Genomic DNA, 20447 nt, shown 5'->3' with positions numbered 1-20447 from the left:
AGATATTTGGTTTAGAAAGAAAAAAATTATGAACCTTAAATTTTTGACTTCTAGAGAGGCAACATGAGCTTGGCAACATTTTACAAATAATCCATGATTTAGATTCTGGTTTGACTTTGCTGTGCATGAATGCTGCATTACATACAAAGGTTGGCATTGGATTAACTTGGTTCCCATTCATCACAAAACAAAGCACTTCAAGATGCAGAAAGAGATTTAATCAAACAGTAATGAAGATCATTCCTGAATAAAATTATTAGATTTTAAAATACACTAAAATAACCCATGAAATGTACGGCTGTGTGCATTCTCAAAAATTATTCAAGCTGAAATATTTGATGATATGGTATCTAACTGCTGCTGACACAAAATGGATATTGGACACCTGTCTTTCTTGACAAAATAAAGTAATAAACTTATGATGAGCCAGAAAAAATGCCAATGTGCTTTCCTGATTAGGGCCTTCCTTTCATATATATATATATATTTTTATTTTTTTTTATTTTTTTTTTTTTTTGTAAATAGCTAGCATCCAAATGCATAAAAAGCTACAAATTATTTGCTTATTTCTTCCCAGGAAACAGGGTACTAAAAAGCCCTCAATTAGCACACCATGATTTCATTTAGATCAATACAGTTAATTTTGTACACTGACATGTGAAGAGGAGTGACAAGCATTTAACCAGAAAAACAACCACAACTGAGGAAAATGTAGAACAGGAGATTAAATGACACAGAAGGCCAACAACAGAAGTGTTCAAACAATAAAGGCCACCTATTGAAATGGTCAGAAAATACGGATTTAGGACTTTGAAACAGTATCTGGAATGTCTATGGCAATAAAAATGGAAGCTATTTAAGAAAATACATCATTTGAATATGTGATCAAGTTCAATTTGTACACAAAATAAATGTAAAGATCTTTTCAATAGGAAGGTATTTGGGGGCTTTTATATCAACTTTAAAATCCCAGGTCTACAAGGAGAGCTTTTTTATTGAACAGGAGGGAACCTGAAAAGTGAGAAAATATATAAAAATTTAAGGAAAAAAAAAGTAACAATTGCATTAATAATTACTGATAAAATGTTTTATTGGTGGATAACTCAAATTTAAATGTCTATATTTATATACTATTATATTATTATAATTGCATTATTAGAGATTAATTGTAAACTGTACTTGGTACAATTTGGGATACATAAAAAAACTAATGTGATCAGAAGATGAACTTTAGCCAGATTGGTGAACTACTACTATTTCTGGCTAATTGACTTATCAATCCACAGCTTGTGAATTTTAAAGTGAGAGGCTTCAGTACAATGGTAGGATTAAGAAGCAAAAGTATTTTGAAAAGTAATATGAATAAAGGAAAGAATTTTACTCTTTTCTGTTGCCAACAAGACACAGTGTTTCATATTAATAGCACATATCACTAAGGTAAATGCCAGCACAGTTTATTGTAACATAGGGAAAGATAAAATACTCTTCCCTCTAATTCTAGATGGGTACTTGTGATAGTGGCAAAAAATGTGCAACTAGTTCTCCAAGAATGATAAATTAATTTATGCACACACTGCGTGCCAAAGAAGGCAAAAAAACAAAATGTCTGTGCACTTAAAAGTCTATTATTCAACATTATACAAAGGTCAGCCTGGAAAGATACTTTGGTATGTTGTTAGCCAACCACCAGATGTAGAATATTCACATATGCAATGCGTGTGGCTTAACTGCTGGCTGTCAATGGTTTTAAAACTTACTTTACAAGAAAAAGTGCTGATGTATTATCACTGGAACAATCAAGCCCATAAAAAGCACAACCATACATTTCTTGCATACTGAAACAGCCCTGAATTGAAGCTGTTTGTATGATTAAGACCACAGAGTAAGTTACAGTTCAGTGGGTTCTTCTCTGTTTTTCTTGCCCTCCTACTAAGTAAGTTTTTTCATAATAAGAAGTAAAACAAGTCTCAAGTTAAAATGATCGCAGATTAAATTCTGAAGTAATCTCTTAGCTTCTAATACACTCACTGGGATTTGGGAATTTTTATAAAATAAATTCCAACATCAGTATTGGAAGGGTCTTTGAATTAGCTCCCCCATAAAGAAATTACCACATGAATACAAGCTATTGAAAATTCTGCAAAATGAGAAGGTGTTTAGGTACATCATTTCACATAAATTGAAGGTCCATTTCTTTTGGAAATGCATGGATTTCAAAGTGAAGCAAAAATACTCTGTTTCAAAGAGCTTGGTCACACAAATATTTAAAATAATCCTGCCTTTTAATTTTTACAGCTGATTAAAACCTGAGTAAACCCAGTATTGGTATTGACAGCAATTTTAATTTTCAGATGTTCCTTACTGACTGCAAGGTGTGTCTCACTGGCAACTACAGAGCTGAAGTGCAGATCCATTTCTTTCTATACAATCTAGGAACAACCTTTGCTGCTGTGCACAGAAATTCATGCCAATACACACAAGGGTCTGTATGCAAAATGTACTTAGAAGCAAACACACCACAGTCTTTAAGTTCTATTGATATAATGTATATTCTGGCAAATATTTGCTTAGATATTAAAATGTTGCCATTGCTCATGCTGTATGTAAATGATATGGCTACACACATTATGGTTTTAAGCCTTTTTATTTTGCAAAAGTGGTAGCTTGTGTCTGTGATATGTAGGAAGAGATAACATGTAGGAAATAAAAATAAAATTGAATGAAAAATGAAATTCATGGGTTTACATGTTTGGGTTTTTTTCCTTGAAAGTGCATATGTCCAACTTCAATAATTCCTCCTCTCCTTTAATTGTTCCTCCTCTCCTCCTCCTTTTTTTTTTTTTTTTTTTTTTTTTTTTCAAATTCTCAAAATATCTGACTTCTATTACTATTTAGGAACACTGATCAAATGCTACATATTACAGAAATATACAAATACTTAAGAGTTTTGAAAAACAAACAGGGCTCCTTTTTGATAGATGTTGAGCAAGAGCAGAACTCCCCCATTATAAACCAGGTGAATTTATTTAAACCAAGTTATTTATTATATCACAAAAAACAGGCAATAATTGGGTTGGATTGTGAGTACTGTATGCCTTTGACTTCTCAATAATCTGAATAAAATGAGAAGAGCACTTGTTTTCTTACTGAGTGACACATTAACTGAAGAAGTGTGGCCTGGGTGATGAGGTAGTGAGGTGGATCAGGAGGTGGTTGAAGGATGGAAGCCAGAATTGTAGTCAGTGGGAAGGAGTCTACTTGGAAGTCTGTTTCTGACCCTCAAGGGTCAGTGTTGGGACCAGTACTATTTCATATATTTATTGATGACCTGGAGGAGGGGGTAGAGTGTACTATCAGCAAGTTTGCTGATGGCACAAAACTGGGTGGAGTGGCTGACAGATTGTGCTGCCATTCAGAAGGACCTATCCCAGCTGGAGAATTGTGCAGGGAGAAATTTAACATAGGACAACAAGGCCAAGTGTGAAGTCTGACATCTGGAAAAGAACAACCCCAGGTACCAGTGCAGGCTGGGGACTGAGCTGTTGGAAAGCAGCAAAGGGGAAAGGGACCTGGGGGTGCTGGTGGATGGAAGGATGACCAGGAGCCAACAATGTGCTCTTGTGGCCAAGAAGGCCAATGGCATCCTGGGGTGCATTAGAACAGGGGTGTTTAGTAGGCTGAGAGAGTTTCTCCTTCCCCTCTACTCTGCCCTATTGAGGCCACATCTGGAATATTATGTCCATATTGGAATATTGGGCCCCCCAGTTCAAGCAGGGAACTGCTTGAAAGAGTCCAGCGCGGAACTACCAAGATGATGAAGGGAGGAGAAAATTTCCCTTATGAGGAAAGGCTGAGGGAGCTGGGGCTCTGCAGCTTGGAGAAGAGGAGACTGAGGGGGGACCTCATTAATTTTTATAAATACGTAAGGGGCGAGTGTCAGGAGGACAGAGTAAAGCTTGGCTCAGGGGAGATTAATAATATGGCAAGGCACAGTGGTTATAAACTGGAGCATAGGCAGTTCCATATAAATATTAGGAAGAATTTTTTCACTGTGAGGGTGACAGGGCACTAGCACAGGCTGCCCAGGGAGGTTGTGGAGTCTCCTTCCCTGAAGACATTCAAAGCCCACCTGGATGTGTTCCTATGTGACCTGCTGTAGGTGACCCTGCTCTGGCAGGGGGGGGGTTGGATTCAATGATCTTTTGAGGTCCCTTCCAACCCCAAGCTTTCTATGATTCTATGACAGCAATTTATCTAAGCTTAAGCTAATTATATTCCCTTTTAAATATAAACTCTGATTCAAATACAGTGCTAGAAATGTGGAAAACATCCCTCCAATATAAGCTACAGGGGATCAGAGAGAATTTAAACATCCACTCAAAGTGGGACTATGCTGGTGAAGGAAAAAAGCATATTTATTGACTTTGTATTACTAAGAGCTGAAAATAGCCCTGATATGTACCTTACTATAGGGATTATATGTCATGAGAGGCTACTACTTGTCATGTAATAAACATTAATGCAATGTAATACATGTAATACATGTCAGTCTCCTTCCTGCTCTACTATCAGGCCAAATTTCATTTTAAAATTATATTTTATTTAAATAAGCTTTATGAGAACTTATGGAGAAAAAAAAAACAACAACCATGACACCATACATTAAAAATTAAAATACAGATTTCCTGACAAAAGGGGTAAAAGGTAAACTAAGCTACATGTAACCTTGATGTAGTAATTTTTTTTCTTCATATGCTGAGTAAAACAAGGCTCTCCCAAGGAGAAATCATTGCACTTTCAAGATTTTTGTGACTCACAGTGAAACAGCATTGAGTAGGAGTGTTAAATGAAAAATGAAAAAAAACACTGCCAGATAACAAGCATTTCTACATGTCTTTGGTTTTGAACTCCCCTTTTTTAAAAAGGTAACAGAACAATCAAAAGAAAATACATACAGAAGAAACAACATTGAGAACAGCACAAAAACAAGTAAGAAACACATTTGCTAAAGAACCATCAATGTTGTTACCAGTGGGGGTTCCAGAGTTTGGAAAGGGAAGGTAGTAGCAGTCAGAGGAATATCAGGACAAGGAGCTTATGATGCAGACAGCACAAAGAAACAGTTGAAATAGAGCAATAAATCTCACATCCATGTTGACTCAGTACAGGGCTTTCTACCAACTGTCAAGGCTGACAAGGGACCAGAAACAAGCACTGTCCTTGAGGAAAAGTTGACTCTATTCCCAGAAGCATCAAATGTGTTTTTACTTTGGCCAGAATAGTTTTAGGCTTACAGATTGTTACCTCAGTGACAATCACTCATTCATATGTTTCTGCATCAGATTCAGATGACATAAGAAACAGGCTACAGAGCACATCTGACATCCCATCATTCCCTTGGGCATCAATAAAATGGTCTTTAATTGAGAAGTAATAATTATTCATAGGGTAAGTATCTCCCTCAAAAAAAAAGGCATTGGAGGAAACATTTCTAAGTCTTTGATTCTTCCTTTATAGTATTTACAGATGGTTATTCATAGGCTTGAAAACAGACATATGATCTCAGGTAGCCCATAAAATCCAGGATACTTTGAAACTGCTGACTACAGGACTTTCCCCACAGACACACTGGCTGGGCTTTCATAATGCTGTCAGGTGTTAATCCCAGTCCTTGTACAGCTCTTATGTAAACTATTTGTCAGGGAATTGAAAGAGGTGTGATTCATACTATAAAAAATCATTATTTGAAGGCTGTGTAATATTGAGAAAAACGTTACCCTGAGGAGGAAAAATACAGCCTTTTTTTTGGCTTGGCTTTGCTTTGCTCTCTTTTCTTGAATTTTCAGTAGCTAGATATTGATGTATAAAAAGGTGCTGTTAGCAAATATTATCCCTAGTGCCAAGAAATCTTTGACACAGTATGATTACTGAATCTTGACATTGCTGCTGCTCAGCAACAGAGAAAATGAAAACACATCACCCGAAGTGTAGAATTTTGTTAATCTGCCAAATAAACTATTTCTGCTGTGAAAAACAAATAAAATCCAGATCACTCCCTCCCCAGCATTTGGCTAATGAAAAGACATCTGCTGTGTTTCAGCTTATTGAATGCTATACACACTTTACATTCTAAGTTCTCATTTCTCAAGGTGACAGGAACACAGGAACACCTCATGGCAACTGCTGCTACAAAGCTCTTTCTTCACTTCAAACAAGGAGCCTTTGAGGTACAGGAACTTTAACACATCCAGTAGCTTTTAGAGCAAGGAAGAACCATCCGCAAACATTGCTGATTCCTCTAAATGAGCAATGCACCCCCTCTTTCCTGGATCAACTCCTGACAGCATCAGATAAACTGAGCCAATGGCAAATCCTCTCCTTACCAACCACCCTCAAATCCTCACTGGATCCACCACTGATTTCCTGTGCTTACACAAATCAGGGCAGCAATAAAGCCACGTTCAATACACAACATAAATACTACAGGAGGACTATAGCACAAGGCTTTGTGTATGTAGAGGTATACTCTTTTTTTTGTTTGTTTTTAAGCATTCACCCATTGCAAATACTGGGCTCTATAATGAAATGAAATAAAAAAAGAACTGAAAAAAAAAAGTTTAAAAAAGCTTGCTGCTCTTACACCTAGTGTGCCAGTTACTGTGCAAATCCTGAGATAGGGAGGAAGAATAAAGTGGGAAGAGTTGACACAAAACCCAAGAATTTTTGGATACACAATTGTAATAACTATAGAAGAGAATCCGTTACTTAAACAGTCTTAAAGGAACAAAAAACTCTAATGATGTTCAGGAGCTGTACAGTGCTGACACAAAGCTAAGAGCAGAAAAAGTAAAGAACAGGCAGTTGGTTTGAATAGTTACCACGCTCATAAGTGATGACTGAGGAAGGGAGGACAGGACAATTAGTTCAAAGAAAAGGAAATAGGGAAAAAAGAAAAAAAATGATTGAGAAATTGGTTTTTAGCAAATACAGTTAGTATTTGTTTTGGCAAGATTTGTTCTGTACCAAAAGAATGTGATCAAATAAACAGAAAATTTAAAAAAAATAAAAATCCCCCAAATGAGGAAGCACAAAAATACTCTAATGTAAGTAGAGTCAATTATGCAGCGTTTAAAGTTTTATTTCTATTTGCATGCAAAATCAGTCATTCCTAGAAATAGAGGCAGTGGTCAAAGGAAAAATAAGCCAATATCTTTAGAGTCCATTTAAAAATCCAGCATTATAAATAATAAATTTAAATATTTACTGGTAGAAATGTTGTCCAAAGGAGCAAAACTTGGTGCCGAATAATCTTCAGTAAAACATTAAAGTAGTGTTTAAAACCTTATATTCCAGGTAGCTGCACCAGTGCTCAATCCACAATTTTGTGACCAAATTTTATCTGTATGGATTCCCCTTCATTTGTTTACTCATAGAAGTCTAGCAGGATTTGATCTGTAATTTAAACTGTGGCAGCACTTTTGGAGAAGCAGCATTTACGCCTGGTCTTGAATTAATTCAGTGAAATTTAATAATTCATCATTTTGATACAAGGAGTTGAATATTCAAAAAAAAAAAACAAACCAAAAAACCCCCCCAAAAATAAAAGAGCATAAAAGAGCTACAGGCACAACAGCCAATGGTGTATGCTGGTGTTACAGGTATGAGTTATGAACCCAAACGCAATAATGATTATTCAGTCAAGCTTTTTTACCTTGTTTTTAAGATAAAAACATGTTAGAAGATTAGGTCACTGTAGGATTTAAACATAAAAATGCACAATAAAAAGTACTAAAAATAAGGGGAGAAAATGTGGTTTGGTAGCTCTACTGGGTCACATAAGATGGAACCTGATGTTTCCAGACAATCACAGTAAGGGAGGAGCAGAAGTTACTGTCAGGCAGGAGGAAGAAATTGACAAGCAACAGACAACACAGAGGGTAAAAGCCAAATTGGTTCAAAGTCAAAAGTGAAATGAAAATTTTGTAATTTTGCCCCAAAGACAAACAGGAAAGAACTACTTCTAAGTCAAAGCTTTCCCAGCAGATTGTTTGCTTGATCTCAAATATTTAATTTATACCTTAACAAAACTGTCTGCTTCTCATTCCAGCCAAGGCAGTTTAACAAATCAGATGGAAACTCTCTGTTTCCTTTTTGTGCTGAAACTAGCTAGGGATTTGATTTACATGCATAAATACTGTTGTTGGTTTACTAGAATCTGTTCTGAATTTTACATGTAATGTCTTCACTTTTTCAGAATATTCAAGAAGAGTCCTGAGACTGTTCTGAAACAACACATGCTAGTGATCTACTATTGACAAGCTTCCAATTAAATATAAACTACTCTTAGGAATCATATTTTAGATTTAGCCTCTAGATATACATTGATGGGGTTCTTTTAAATTCAGCTTCTGCAAAATGTAAAGGAGAAAAGTTCATAGATAACTTCTGTTAAATCAGTAGTACCTGATCCCTCTTCAGTTACCATGCCAAGGCCTTCTGCTTTGTTCTGACGTTCAAATGCATTCAGATCAAGAACACTGCAATGAGAAAAATTAAATTTGTCCTGTGATTAACTGAATATATGGAATACATCCATCTGTGAAAGACAGAGAAGTATTTGTGATGAAGTCTCTAATCATAGAAGTGTCAAGAAGATATATTCCTGTGTCTTAATATATGTGTCTGCTAAAAGATTATGAAACTCAGCTCTACAGACCTAATCTGCTTTAGCCTTGCAAATGATAATAGAATTTAGCTCTTTATGACTGATGAAAAAAAGGGAATCTATGTGTTTATGATATGCATACTCATTTTAGGGATTACAAAGAACCCATATTACATTTTTATATTTTAGTCTAGTTCATCCCAAGTAGTAAGGTCCAGAAAGAAACTGCCATTATTAGTTCCACTTGGTGTTCCTCTGCTTCCATAGTCTGAAAAACTGAAGCTGCTAAAGGGGGAATATGTATTAAATCAACATATACTCTTACATATTTCCATTTGGGAACCTGAAAAGTTCTGGCTTTCAGGCCTTAGCACATCAGCTAGCCATGGACAACCTTTGTTGAAAAGCAAGAATGCTTATCAAAGCCAGATGAATGTAAATGAATGACTGCAGTAGTTCTGCTGGCAAGAAACATTGCCAAGTTCAAAATGAAACCTGGCCAAAGAAAGTGTTACAAATAAAAGAACATAGCATGGTATCCTTGACACCAGAGAAGACTGAACTGCTTGATCCAGGAAGACCCTTTTAGTCCTATGTTTTATGTTTATTAATACATTATTATTGATAATGATATTCTTATCTGATAATGATATTGATATTCTTAGGAATTAAGATGATTAAAAAAAAAAATCAATATATACTGTCAAAAAGCATGAATGAACAAAAAAGTCACAGTAACTCCATAGTTCATTACAACACAATGTTTTACTTTTTTTGCTTTCTAAAAGGTCCTATTAATATTTCTAACAAAACTAAGCTTTCCCAAAATCTTTATAATTACTTAACATTGGTCACTACCCTGGTCTCTGCAGGATTACAGGATACCTCCAAGACTTAAGAATTCCTCCCTGGGGAATGCTTCAAACTATGGAGCTGCTTTCTGGCGTACATCAAGTAACCACAAATGCCATAAACATTTATGAAAAGAGCTCTTTTACCAAGGTAGATCCATATAATATGAAGATTTCAATGCCATGAGCATCACCTTGTCCTTTACCCCAAATATAGAAAATTACTACACCCATGCTGTTTGAGAAGAGTTTGTAGAGAATATTTCAAAAACTATAAATCCTATGTAATAAAACCTAAATATAAAGCAATAATATTTTTAAGAAAATATTCTCTTACCTACAGGACTGCATAAGACCAGCAAGGCTCTGAAAGAATCCCACATCCTTCTTATCCTTGAGATAATCAAGCATTTTCTGCAGCAAAGACAAATAATTATACAGAGGATAAATATATCATGTCTTAATCTATTTAACTTAATCCTAAATGGATTCTAGATTACTAGTGATGCTGGTGTTTTGCTATATCTCTACTATTTTCAAATTAGATGAGATGTTCTTGCAGAGAAAGATCCAAGTAACTAAAATAAAAAAAGAATATTTAATATTAACTTCCTTTCCAGAAATTAAGGACATGAATACTCCGAAAAGAGTAATAACAAAAAAAAAAAAAAAAAAAAAAAAAAGGAGCATTTTGGACATTCCTTCCTAAAGAATGGAAAATAAAGACAGGAACTAAAGTCAGCAGAATTTAGTGGTTCACATAAATGCAATCTTCCCACCACTAGGCCACAACTCTGTACTGACACTATCATTTCAGCACAAGAGTGGGCTTGTCACAACATAAGTTTGTTTTAGATTTTTTTAGCTGCAGTAGTATGTAGGTAGTCATGTGAGTATGTTTTAAATTTGTTTCAGGTTTATTGCAATGTGTATTACCTTATCTGATAATAGATTGCAATAACAAGAAGTTATTCAGTGGAGTAAACTCTGATTCTAGAAGGAAATGTGCTGTTGAGTGAAGATACAGGCTGATACCAGAGGTACCAGCTGTGAAAAAAAATCAGAATGCTTGGAGATCAATCTCAGTAGGAATGCTACAGGAATTCATGTTGTGAACGAGGTAAAACTCTTTTTGCAAATAACAACAACAAAAAAAAAATAGACAAAATGGATAATAAGTAAACTCCCAAATGAAAGAGTGCATTAACAAAATGTATCAGCATAACCCCAAGCAGACCCAAAATCATGGAACAAGAACAACCCCATCAAGAACACCATAGTAATCAAAGCAAAGAACTCCAGAGGATAATGATGAAGGCTTTTTGAAACCACTTCTGTACCTCTCCCCCCACCCACACCATTCTTCCCAAGGAAGACAGAAGAGCTGATCTTAGGACCTAAAGGGAAATCAGAAAGGTGAGCATAACACCAGAAAAAATGTGTAGAAATGAGGAAATTGAAAAAAATGCAATTCTAGCTGTATTACTGATGCTTTTGTTTTTAAGTATACAATTTAGATTAGTAATATTAGTATTATTGTAATTGTAATAATAATAACCATACATATGAGTGTTTTCTGCATTCTGATTAAAGACTTTATCTTACAAAAAATTATTGCAGCATTATAAACTCAGATTTTTTTAAATAAAAAATTTACGTTCCCAAGTCATTTAATACCATGACATCACAAAGAACTGACAAGAGTTCAAGCAGATACTTTTCTGCATGATTTGTGGTCAAGTCAATTCCTGGTAATGATAGCCCCTGAAATTTTTGCCTGCATTCAGGTGTTTTGCTGGTTACTTTACTTTAATTTTTCCCAGCTGTCTATTCTTCAGATAATGTAACTTTTTTTTGCATAAAGACCAGGGACAGAAGTTTTGGTCTACTGCCCATAGGACAATGGCAGTCTCCCAGGAAATCCTTCCCTCTCACAGAATTCCTCTGGAAGTTAATGATTTAATAAAAAATTTCCACCTTCTGGCTCAAGTGCAAACCAAATTTCTTCTTTTAGCCTTGTATTCTGTAGATTAATATATGCATACAAATTAGTATGCAAACATACCTTGTTTGCTAGGTAGATATTTCTATTTTTTTTATTTCTATTTTCCACAGAGGGTGGAAAGCATCTGACAAACAGTCACATACATAATGCACTATTGCAGTAATAATGACCTTGGTATAAAGATCTATACAGGCTACAGTGCCTGTATGCCATGCCAGTGATGAAAATAAATTAGTACCTTACCTGCTGAACAGTAGAATTTCCTCCATTTAGGATGGCAATCCCTAGCTTTAGGGTAGCTGCAACCATCGGCCCCATCTCACCTTAAAATTATATTAAAATATTCTTTTAGATCATATATAAAAATAAGAACTTGTAACTTATCCACACGGTGACTTAAATTGTAATTTATCAGCAGAGGCCTTTTTATTCCTCTTGCATTTTTTTTCTGTTTCTTCAGGAAATGAAACATTTAGTTGCAATAATTTAAATTTGTAATTTTTAAAACATCCCTACTGCAGAAACAAATTACAAAACAGACAGTGAAAGAATCAAACCCTAGAGTGGGATGATGCATAAGGGACAAAAGCATCATTTACACTTTTGAAATATTTTATCAGAGTACACCAGTAAAATAGATATTTGGAATAGGCAGAGGCTGAGGGGTGCAGGGAAAGGACCAAGTTCTATATCTACTTCAGAACTTTACAAATCCCAGAATTTGGGAGCATTTTTGTCATTGCATACTTCTAAAGCCATGAACTTTTTCACACTTTCTCTCAATTTTCCCTAGCAAAAAGTATTATTATTAATTTCATTTTTAAATATTAATGATATTAATACTTAATAAATATTATTATTAACTATTAATTATTAATTTATTTATTATTAATACAACAAAAGTATTTATTATTAATTTTATAATTATTATTATAATTATGGTAATAATGACAAACACCACCACCATCCCTACAAGAATTCATTATGCTTTTCTGGAATAGCTGTCAATTTTTAAACTTTGACTGCATTTTGGAAGCAAACTTTAGCACCAAGCATCTGCAGGTTTTCCCCAATAAGAACGATAAGAATTTCAAAGATTATTAGAAATATGCAATAATATGCAATCTACACACCAAAACCTTACCTTTACTAGCACTGATTGTCTGGAGAACCATCTCAGCAGCACCCCGGTCATGCAGTCTGGCTTGTTGATACAGCAGTTTTTGCTTTTCCATTTCTTTTTCCTGAATGAAAATTCCAGTCATTTAAGATGAGGACTTCATTGACAATGTTTTTGGTTTTCTCTTAGTATATGGGCTCTATGGCAACATCGTGGACCATTTTAATACATACAATGCCACTGAACAGATATTTAACATGTTCAAGTAATATTCACCCTTCGGCATTTTTCTTTAGTATGCTTTTAGCAGTTCATCTGAGAAGAGGCATCTCAATTGTAAATCTTTAGGTTAGCTAAGTTCATTATATATACTGCATATATCCAAAGTGCACTTTTGTGCTGTGTTTTTGTGCACCAGTTCATACACTTAATAATCTTCTATAGAGTGACCGTAACTTCATACTGCTCAGTATGCGACTCTTGACTTGCAAGTTGTGGCTGAATACTAGAGGAACAAAAGCATCTTGGATTTTTTTTTCAAAACATATCATTATATTACGATACAGATTGCCCACCCTACCAACAGAATATTTGATAGAATACACTGTGCTTTTATATTTTGCATTATCTAGCGGCAACAAATAATACTGCATGGCGTCGCTTGAGCAATGGTGAAGTTTGTTTTTTGTAATTTAAACTACTGCTGAAAACATAAAGAAGAACATAAAGAGCAAACATAAAGGCACAGTTAATTCCAGATGAGTTTGAACTTTCACCAAGTTAATTGCAGTTTGCTGGAGAATTGAGGATGACTAAGCAGTATAAGTTGAAAAATGGAAGTTGCATAGAGCCCTATGACAGTGAGTCCATCGGATGGCGTGGTAAAAAGCTTACTCAAAAGGAACATGACACAGTCAGTCAGTATCATGTCCAAAAAACACAACGCCCAAAACATGTATGACCTAAAAGCAGGAACAGCTGCAGCAGAAGTAGCCAGAATGACAGCTTTGCTGCCATAAACTTTCCATCCAAGTTACGGAAAAAAGACATTGGAAGATGGAAGAGGTTTAAAAAATGAAGGCTTGCTAAATAGAGGGTATGAGTAATAAATTAAAAAAGAAGAGGTAAAAAAGAGAAGTATGTTCAAATGAATGAAAAAGAAACCTTTAACTCAAAAGCAAACCAACACAGACATTTATGCTGTTACCAGAGAGTTCTCGCCGAGGCTGGCAAATTTGTTTCTTAAATCTTTGATAATATCGTGCTGCGGAAACAAAATTCATCAGGGTTTTTTTTTTCACACTATTAGCTCTCCTGTGGTTAAATTGTATCTCTTTTTTCTTTAAATTATGTGACAGATCTAGATGGAGGCACGAAAAGGAAAAATAAAAATAAAAGTATGGCAGCTTTGCTTCTTATTTAGCCATGCTAAGGTTTGAAAGTTTTGCCTTCATGTTTAAACCTCTTCCTGGGAGTTCAACAAAAACAGAACAGAAACACACACACACACACACACACACACACACCAGACACACACACAAACCACACACACACCCACACACAAACCACCAGAAAATCATGACATCACAGGTCAATACAGCTACAATAGGATATTTTTATTTGTTTCAGATGCCACTAAAAATTGATCAGTGTTATATTTTTTATTAAAAAAACCCTATTCCCTGTTCCTAGTTACTCCTAGTTTTAGACCCAACAATCTTTTGGTTTTCTTCCATTGCAAGATTTATTATTTACTTTTGTTCACAAGCCTAATGCCAGCTATCCTACTTTTATTATACAGCATGTGTAAGTAAGTTTGTAGGAATGCTGATGGTGAGGATGTATCTGCATTATCTCCACGCTAGAAGAGCAGGGATTGCACTACAGAAGAACAATAGGAACAGGCATTGCCATACACTTAAAGGGAAAAGAATGACATTTCCATGGAAATAAAAATCTTTAGATAACTAGAAACAAAGCAGACACAAAACAAACACACAAACAAATCAAACCGCAACAATACACCAACGAAAAAATAATATTAATTTTAAAAAAACCAAAAAACAAAACCAAACAACATTTCTTCTAAAAGCACCCATAAAACCCCTGATCATGCTTCCTGCTTCTGCTTGGAAGTGCTTTTTCCCTGTTGCTTTTTCCAAGCAATTATAATACATATCAATAAATGTCATGGTAGAGCTCATGTGAAGTGGGTCACCCATTGCATAAAAGGTATATTAAATTAATAAAGCTGCTGGCTGGTCAAGGTATCCCCATTTCTCTGAGATATGCTTACTGCTCACATTTTTATATCAGTGCTACCAGCACAGGTTTTTTGCACATTATTATGCTTGCTTGTTGATGTCAAGAAAACTATCAAAATTAGCTAGTGGTTTGAATTTGCTGTCATTCACAAAAGCATCAAAACAGCAAAAATAACTCATCCTAAAATAAACATTTAAGGGAATACACCAGAATTAGGAAAAAAAACAACCAACCAACCAAAAAAATAAAACCAACCAAAAGAAACCTCACAGAAAACCCTGTATATTTGATCCTGTGTATTTCCTGGAAGAAACTGGCCACTTAGAAACATAGGTACATGGATTCCCACATTATGGACTTTCTCCAGCAATTTACCAAACCAAGGAAGCTTCATCATAATCTTTGAAAGGAAAGACTCAAATTTTCTATTCCATTCTATCTTTTTGCTTTTTAAAATATTGCAAGCAACCATATGCCAAAAAAACCCCGAAATAAAACAAAAAAGCAACAAAACAAAAACAAACAAACAACAACAAAAAGCCCCACACAGTGGGAAAACCCACAAGTTTTAGCTTGAATTTGTAGGCAACAAACTTGAAAAAACTAAATAGGAGGTTAAAGTGAGGGTGCTACCTCCAAGCTCACAGACATGGAGTGCAGGTGGATGATCCTAATTCTACAGACACTTCTTTTCTATTTTTCTTTTTATATGAAGTTAAGAAACAGAATAAGCAAAACAAGGGAAAGTAAAGAAATTACTTTCAATTCAACTATTCAAGATGAGTACTTCTTTGAATTGTCTACATATACTTTTCAAGACCCCTGTTTAGTCCTCTGAATTAATCCCAGTAGTCAGTTTTTACACTGGCAAAACACCTTTTAATTTCAGTGCCATTTTTCCTGAAACATTGTTGATTTCATCAGCTCTAAAAAGAGTATACACAAAATGAAAACAAAATAAAAAGTATAACTCCTGAAGATTAAACATGCAGGATTTTGAGAGAGTTAGAGGAGTTAATTTTATCAAATATGATTTCTGTATTAAAGAAAATTTTCAGTCCCTGCAATTTGGCACTCATGTTTCTGCTTCTACTGAAAGTCTCATCTGCACAAGATTTTCTTTTAGTTGAAAAGTAATTTTTAACTAATTGATATGATATCCTTTACTGTACCTCCCTGAGCTGAAATATCTTTTCTATATTGAAACCTGTCACTATCCAGATTTTCATGCAACAAAAGGAATTCTTTAAATAAAGCACAGGGGCACAAAAAAGGGATTGTTTCTTCAGTGAACTTTGAGGTAGACTGACAGAAAGAAACACAAAAACGTGCATATGCACACATACAGAGCTGGTATATATGGTCTCCTATCCTTACAAATGTTTCCTATAATGTATGAAAGAAGATTTTTTATTGTTGTTGTTTTTTCACTTTTAAAACACTCCTCAATCAGCAAAACAGAAATGTTGCTATTGAGCAGACAGCATTTAGTGTATGGTTGCCAGATGGGCAGAAGGATAGATGTGTAATATTGGAATAGCTGAAATAACAGAAGAAACAAAGAAGAAATTATAGTATAGATTTCTTATATACATCCTTTGAGGTTTTGTATCATGTACTTTGTGTTTGTGGCAATTACAAGAACATTTAAACAATTTTTGGTGAGCCTGGGTGAGAGCATTCTTCTTTCCAAGATAATGCCTTTGTCACATGGAGGTGGAACAGATATGTCAAATTTTTGAAGGAGTGACAGTGATGCTGATCCTGGAACACATTTTCTCTTTCCACAGTTGTACAGGAACCTTTCTTTTGTGAACTGTATGTTAATAGAAGTGCTGGCAAACAAAACACCAAAATCATCTTGCCTTGGAGAAGGTTAGAATTTTCTCCCCATAATACAAGAGGCAGTAAACTTGGAAGCTACAGGCTGAAGTCTGATCATCAGCTACATCAGAAATCTGTTCATTTCCAACTCCAAGTCACCTCTACTTACTCTGGCTGCCATTAGCCACAGCACAAATAACTGTATTTAAATAGCTCAGAACCAAAAATTAGCTACCCCACACACCATACCTCCTCTCAGAGCATCAACCTTGCTGCAGCACTATCAGCAAGCAACCTGAGTCAACAATGGGAACTGAGATTTCTACTTCCATGAAGCAGGTGCTTAAGCCATGGGCCACCTTTTAGAAACAAATGGTGAGGCTTTCATGATGAGGCACAAAAGACTGTGTAAGGAACTTAGTCAATAAAAAGAAAAATAAAACTGTTTTTTGAGAAAACATGGAAAAACTAGGAATCACTTCAGGTATGGAGTAGCTATGGAGTTTCTATCAAATACTATGACAAGGACTCAGACCATTCCAAAGGATGTAGATCACAAACAAACTATAATTGTTCTCTGGAAACAGAATCCCACTACAGCATCAGAAGTGCATGCCTGCTAAGATAAAGAAGTCCAACTGCTTTCTCCTAAAAGCCAAATAAATTATTTTAACACTTCAAATTACATTATAACCAGAAAGAAGGTAACTGATGCACAAAAGGCAAGAGCAGCAAACCAACACAAACAAGCCAAATGACACTATTTTCAAAAAAATGGCAATGTAATTTTACAAGACATAGTTTGCATAAATAATTCCTGGAGTGTTCAAAAAAGAGTTTGTACACAAGAAGGGTTTGGTAGAGAGGTCATGCCGGAACTGAAATGTTAAAAACATTTTCAAGACTCTTTAGTTGAACTTATCCAAGAGGTTGGGCCTAAAAAAAAAATCACAAAATTAGACCCAGACAAATACACACATACTTTTTTGTTTGGTTTACCTTGCTGCGTTGTGATCCTGTCACCTTAAGGAAGGGCAGGGACAAGAAGCAAAATAGTAATAAGAAAAAGAAGTCCAAATTTTTTTTTTCTGCAGGTGACTGACCATATACATACACAAAATTGTATTTTGAGTAAATTAATACATTATTTGAACATAAGTTTCAAAGCTACGTTAAAAATAATAGTGCGAAACAAATGAATAGGATCTTCTCTCAAAAGATTAAGTTGAATGCTGAACAAAAAAAGATCATTCCAATTTAGGTAAGGAGAACTAATAAATCCCTTTTTGGTAAATTTGTTAATGTACCTCAATGGCTTCCTATTTATAAATTTTCACATTTATAAGCATGAGACTTTTGACATCTAACAAGCATGCATGGGCTAACTGAAAAAAGCTTAGAGAAATAAATATTTCTTTACTCAATACTTCATACATTGCATTTCCAGGGAAAGTAAAAAAAAAAACCCAGTTAAATTTGGATTACGTAGATATATTTAGATATTTACCAAGAAACAGAAGTTTCTATATTGGGTATGATAGTTGTAAATCAACTGGACTAGAACTTCTGAATGAGTGAAAAGAATTTGGTAGGGGTATTATTTTTGATTTCTTTATACAGATACAGAATAAGTACCTAAATAGTTCAGTCATATCTCATGCAGTATCATGTAGAAAACATAGAACACCTTATGTGTACAAAACAATGGGAGTAAAAGTAAACATATCAGAATTATAACACGCTAAAATATACTAAAAGTTAAAAATATTAACAAGCTAATTCTCTCAGTGCTCCTCAGAACAGCAAATTTTCTTGTACACTACATTTTATGAATGGAAAAAGAGACAGATCCCAGAGAAAACATGTGACAAGGACTCATCTCTTAGTCTTATAATCAACTCATGTAAGAGTTTCCTTATGCAGATAGATTTCCTGTCCTCAACATAAGAAAAAGCTTGGCAGTATTAATGAATAAAAGCTCTCCTTTTTCTATGAAGCACTAACATATATGTGATCATAAAAATACTGTAAAAATTAGTGGTACTGAATATAAATGACCACTGCAAAAGGCAGTATTATTTCTGTATTTTAACCTAAAGGTGGGACATTATACTTCACAAAATACAGCTTGTTATTATCAGACATCCAGAATAATTTAATACCCCTTATATTTATTTTCAACAACTACAAAGTTAAAGTTGATCAGATAAGCATTTAAGATCCATTAAGTTACTCTCTCTAATCTTATTTTATGTGATGCTAAGAACATTTTCATTTTTGTACTATGGATCTGGTGCCTCTTATCTGCCAATCCAGCTTCTGACATGCAGTTCACTGGCATAAAAAGCTGCAGTAAGCCATGAACCAAGGAACATAAATGTCATTTGGAAGCTATGAAATAATGTCTAATATGACAAGAAAAACAAAACAGAAGTATAATCTTACTTCAAAACTCTTCACTTCTTCTTCACCATCATCATCTTCTTCATCATGGCAGCTCTGATACCATGTAGAAAGAAAATATTTACTAGTAAGCAGGGGGGAAGAGGGGCTAAGCTACTTTCACTTTAGACATAATTTCCCTTGCTCAACTTTGTTACTTTTATTAAAACAGAAAAGATGCAAAAATAATAGCAAAAAGTTACCTTTGCCATAATGTCAGCATAAGCCATATACAGGAAATCTTCTTCCAATTTGCTGGATAATAGAGAAAGTGAAAATGATGAAGATTAGAGCTGCTACTGTACAACTGGAGCACCAAAATATTTTTAAGGACCCTAAAAATATTTGTAAAGGATTTCTACCCTCATAATGAATTACAAAAGTCTTTTTGGAAACTGAGGATTTGATTAACTAATACAAACTGAAAAGTAAAACCAACTATAAGCACAGCACTCCAAAATTCATAAATATCTTCCAATGAAGAGAACATTGTTTATAATTGCTTATAATTTAAAAATTTGTTTATAATTTTCAATTATACCTAAAATATACTTCACATTCAGAATATAACTTTCAATAGGGAACACAGGCTAAAGAGAGAGGTGTAGTAAGTCCTGAACACAGCATCCAGAACTGTGAAAAACTGGATAGGGGGCATCTATTTGTCTCTAGAAAACACCTATACCTCATTACCAGTCATCTTAAAATCTCTTTGCATAGCACAAGCTAAAAATTTTTTAGTGCAACTCAAACTCACCATAAGTAAATACACATATGGTTTGGTCTAGGCTGTGCAATCTCACTGGAACAAAGACATGCAAAACTTCAAATACAGAAGTAACCTGAAAAACCCCATAAACTCTGCAGTCTCTCACACCAGCCCTACCATTTTTCAGTCAAGGCTGTTCGACTGAATAGCAGAATAAGTTGATGTAAAGGATCAACTCTTTTAAGGCTTTCATCTTCTTCTGGTGGTTCCTCCCCAGGTTTCTTTAGGAGAAAAAAAAAAAGATTTAAAAAGCATATTGCATTACCTACAGTGAAAATGCTTAACTCTGTGCAATTTACTAAATCCTCATACATTCAATTTTGATTTGGACAACCAGAAGAAAACAAGTTCAAAATAAAACATTTTGCTTTCCTGTTTAGTCAGCTCTAGTTTACTCTAAACCAAAAATGGATTCCTTAATACTATAATGGAAACCATAAAAGCAGTTTTTTTTAAAAGAATCTATAAAAATCTGTCCTCTGACATCTTGCCTTTTACTAAAAGAC

General features: G+C 34.7%; 1 protein-coding gene across 8 annotated transcripts in view; it reads right to left on the bottom strand.

The window, feature by feature from the left end:
- Positions 1-20447, bottom strand: part of RYR2 (ryanodine receptor 2) — a 345759-nt gene that overhangs the window by 31412 nt on the left and 293900 nt on the right. For 5 of the 8 annotated variants that reach the window (XM_071739054.1, XM_071739057.1, XM_071739059.1 and 2 more), the window contains 8 exons: positions 20059-20162; positions 19376-19427; positions 19176-19229; positions 17730-17753; positions 12666-12765; positions 11765-11844; positions 9854-9930; positions 8464-8537 (listed from right to left, as the gene is read on the bottom strand). In XM_071739054.1, the coding sequence (XP_071595155.1) occupies positions 8464-8537; positions 9854-9930; positions 11765-11844; positions 12666-12765; positions 17730-17753; positions 19176-19229; positions 19376-19427; positions 20059-20162 (565 nt within the window). The remainder of the gene's footprint in view (positions 1-8463; positions 8538-9853; positions 9931-11764; positions 11845-12665; positions 12766-17729; positions 17754-19175; positions 19230-19375; positions 19428-20058; positions 20163-20447) is intronic. The other 3 variants (XM_071739056.1, XM_071739060.1, XM_071739061.1) reach the window with 1 other exon arrangement.

The sequence above is a fragment of the Heliangelus exortis genome, chromosome 3 (assembly GCF_036169615.1).
Source record: "Heliangelus exortis chromosome 3, bHelExo1.hap1, whole genome shotgun sequence".
Classification (NCBI taxonomy): Eukaryota; Metazoa; Chordata; class Aves; order Apodiformes; family Trochilidae; genus Heliangelus; species Heliangelus exortis.
Note: the sequence above shows the minus strand (reverse complement) of the source record. Positions and strands in the feature narration are given on the sequence as shown.